We start from the raw sequence: 3,172 nt of genomic DNA, 5'->3' as shown, positions 1-3,172 counted from the left end.
CATTTTCCTATAGTATATATATATATATTAACGTATTAGCTTTAGTTGATAAGTTGATTAAATTCATTAAAAAGGAAATAAAGTACTAAATTTTAGGCAATAATAATGCCTTAAGAAGCTTAATGAGAAAAAAGACTAGGTTTTATACATAACAAAAAATTAGAAGAAAAAGTTGGATATACATTCATTTTGGCTTTAGTTTACCATGAATAAAGTTTGGCCACCATTAAAATTATATTGTTGCATTTAAAAATACGTTGTTCTCAAATATTGGGAAGCCATGGCCTTAGATTCAACTCAAAATTAAGAAAATAATATCACGTAGATTTATTCCGATTTATTTCAACTATCACTTTAAAAATTTTGGTACATTTACAAAAATAATATATCTAAACTGAACATTTTTGTTTAGATATATTTATTGTTGAGGATACCAAAAGATTTTGAAGTGATAGTTATTATGATCGGAATAAAGTATAATAAGTTTCTTGTATTTACTGGTTGAGTTCGTCATTATCTTGTTCGACTTCAGATGCCGGCTCCTCCTCCTCTTCAAATAATCCGCCGTGGATCCCAAACGCGGCGTGTCCGCTCCCAAAAGCCTTTATATGATCCTTAAGCGACCTCTTGTGTTTAAAATCGGATCCACAGATGCAATACCAAAGTTTGCCACAATTTTTCTCATGCGTCCGCCAATCGCCTCGGACGGCGAAGGCCTTGCCGCATTTCCGGCACATGAAGGGCTTGATCCCATGCTTCCTCTTGTAATGAGTTTGGAGGGTTCTAAAATCCTTCAATGGCTTTGATCTTGGGTGGTCAATGTTGTTCCTACAACCTGGTGCACAGCAATAACATGGAAGCCTAAGCATACCTGTTGGTTGAGTTCCTCTTAGAGATTCAGGACCTTTTCTGTATTGTGATCCATGCCCCCACATATGCATCTAATTAAATAAATAAAAAAAAAGAATACATGGATTAATGGTTATTTATTAAAACTTGCAAGATTTTAATGTATGTTATGTTGTTGATTGTTATGTGTTCTTTTGATTGTCACGTTTGTTTTGAAATTGAGAGATGAAAAAATTTGATGTACTACTCTTCAAGATAAGCATTCAAAATTTGGCTAGTTTAGAAGGCCATCCAATAATTACTTTCTATCAGCAGTGGAATGTGTTTTGAGTTTTAGATTTATTATGTCTTTTAAAATTTTGGATGAGGAGGTTTGGTTTTCGGATATTGAGATAACGAAATTTAATGTAGTCCTTTACTTTTCTTTAGGAGTGTTAATAAGTAATTATTATCTATTGAAGAAAAAAAAAACACAAAAGCATAAAAAACAAAATAAACAAAAGTTGTATATTGGTGAAAAACAAATCAAGATAGGCCAACAATAGTAACTTTTTAGAGCGTTGGTATCACGTTAATGATCATGAAGGTGCCAATATTTAGAAACTAAATGCACCATTTTATTTATTGTTCATAATTTCATTTATATCCAGCAATCATCTGCAGTAGTTGACAAATGACATAGACAACAATTATTGTCACACATTAGCCACTTATAAGGAACATCTGTATACTATTATTACTACTTCCTTTTCCGCTCCAAATTATTATTAGCATCCTTACTTATATATTAATAATTATTAGTTACAATCCAAAAAAAAATTATTAGTTGCTTATTATAATAAGGACATATATATAGTTCAAATGATTATTAAGAAACAATGTAAAATCTTTGTTGCAACACACGAGTATATAAAATGAGGATTCAGATAGCAGTTCTCTTAGGTAAACAATAAGAGATGTGAATAATAGGTTGCATTTCAGGTCTATTAATTTTAAAAACAAAGATTATATCTAACTAATTTAAAATTTAATTTTTAAAATTAAAATTAATTTTTTTTAACATATTATTTAAATTGTTTAAAAAAATGTTATTTTCCTATATTTTCTCTTAAGATCATTAGTAGTTATTGTTTGCTACTTTCTCTGCAATACTTGAATGAAAAAAATAAGGGTAGCAGCTGCTGTTTAATTATTATTATTATTATTATTATTATTATTAAAATGTATATAATAATTATGTCCATGTATAGGACTATGAGGTATAGAAGGGTCTTTGATTCAGAATAAAAAGGGCTACAAAGAGAAACAAAATGTGTTGTTGGGGATTAATATACATGAATGATATATCATTTTTTCTGAGCGATCTGGAAGAAGAAACTGCACAATTTTCAGTTGTATACTATTTATTATTATTTGGCTGCATGCTAATAAGATAGTTAGATAGATCATAGATATGTGAAGCAGCACAGACTTCAATGTAGAAGATAGAGGCATAAAGAACATTGGCCTGAGTAGTTTAATCAACAAAAAGGAAAGGATCTGAATTCTGATCTCACTCACAGTTTCATTCAGGAAAAAAAAAGAGATCACTTTAATTTCATTTATATATATTAAATAAATTAATTAAGTCCTGCTTCACCATGCAAAAAAGCATAAAATAATTTTAGTAGTTAGGACTGACGGACAAGAAAACGACCTTGTTAAAAAAAATTAAAAATAAAAGGTGAAGGTGAAGATCTAGGAAGGAAAAAAAAAAAAGCCATCATGATCAGAAGAAGATGACCCCTACATATATACTTCCCTTATTGGATTCAATCAATTCTTTTCCTCTTTCCATGGAAGCACAGAGAACCGTTAAGAAGCTTAAATCAGGCAACAGAAAGTTATGCAGACCAAACTATATCTAAGAAAATTCTTCTTTATTTATTTATATAAATTTTTATATTTTTAATAACCTTGGATTTTAGGTTTGATGGTTAGTTTGCAAACTCCTTTAGAAGTTTTCAGCTATAATTTTGGAAGAGATTTCTGAAAACTGAAAACTGTGATCTACCTTTTTCAAATACTTAAAAGAAAATTAAAACAAAAAAAAAATCATATAGTAAAAAGAGATAACAAAAGAAGAACAAGCTAAAACCTTGTATGTTGGTTATTATTATCTAAACTTGGAAAAATCATAGTGTTTATTTATTTCTTTTATATTTTTCCTTCTTCATGTATACATAGTAATATTGTCTATGTACTCTTTCTAATGGTCAGAAATTTTTTATTTTTATTTTTAATAAACTGCAAATAATATACTCTCAAAATTCATAAAAGGAAA

At 28.8% G+C, this 3,172-nt stretch overlaps 1 protein-coding gene across 1 annotated transcript in view; it reads right to left on the bottom strand.

Moving 5' to 3' along the window:
• The window catches only part of LOC107628393 (zinc finger protein WIP2-like), a 4,207-nt gene continuing 1,160 nt past the window's right edge, over positions 126-3,172 (bottom strand). The window contains exon 2 of the mRNA XM_016331082.2: positions 126-941. Coding sequence (XP_016186568.1) covers positions 495-941 — 447 coding nt within the window. The 3' untranslated portion in view covers positions 126-494. The remainder of the gene's footprint in view (positions 942-3,172) is intronic.

The sequence above is a fragment of the Arachis ipaensis genome, chromosome B02 (assembly GCF_000816755.2).
Source record: "Arachis ipaensis cultivar K30076 chromosome B02, Araip1.1, whole genome shotgun sequence".
NCBI classification, from domain to species: Eukaryota; Viridiplantae; Streptophyta; class Magnoliopsida; order Fabales; family Fabaceae; genus Arachis; species Arachis ipaensis.
This window is presented reverse-complemented; position numbering and strand designations above follow the sequence as displayed.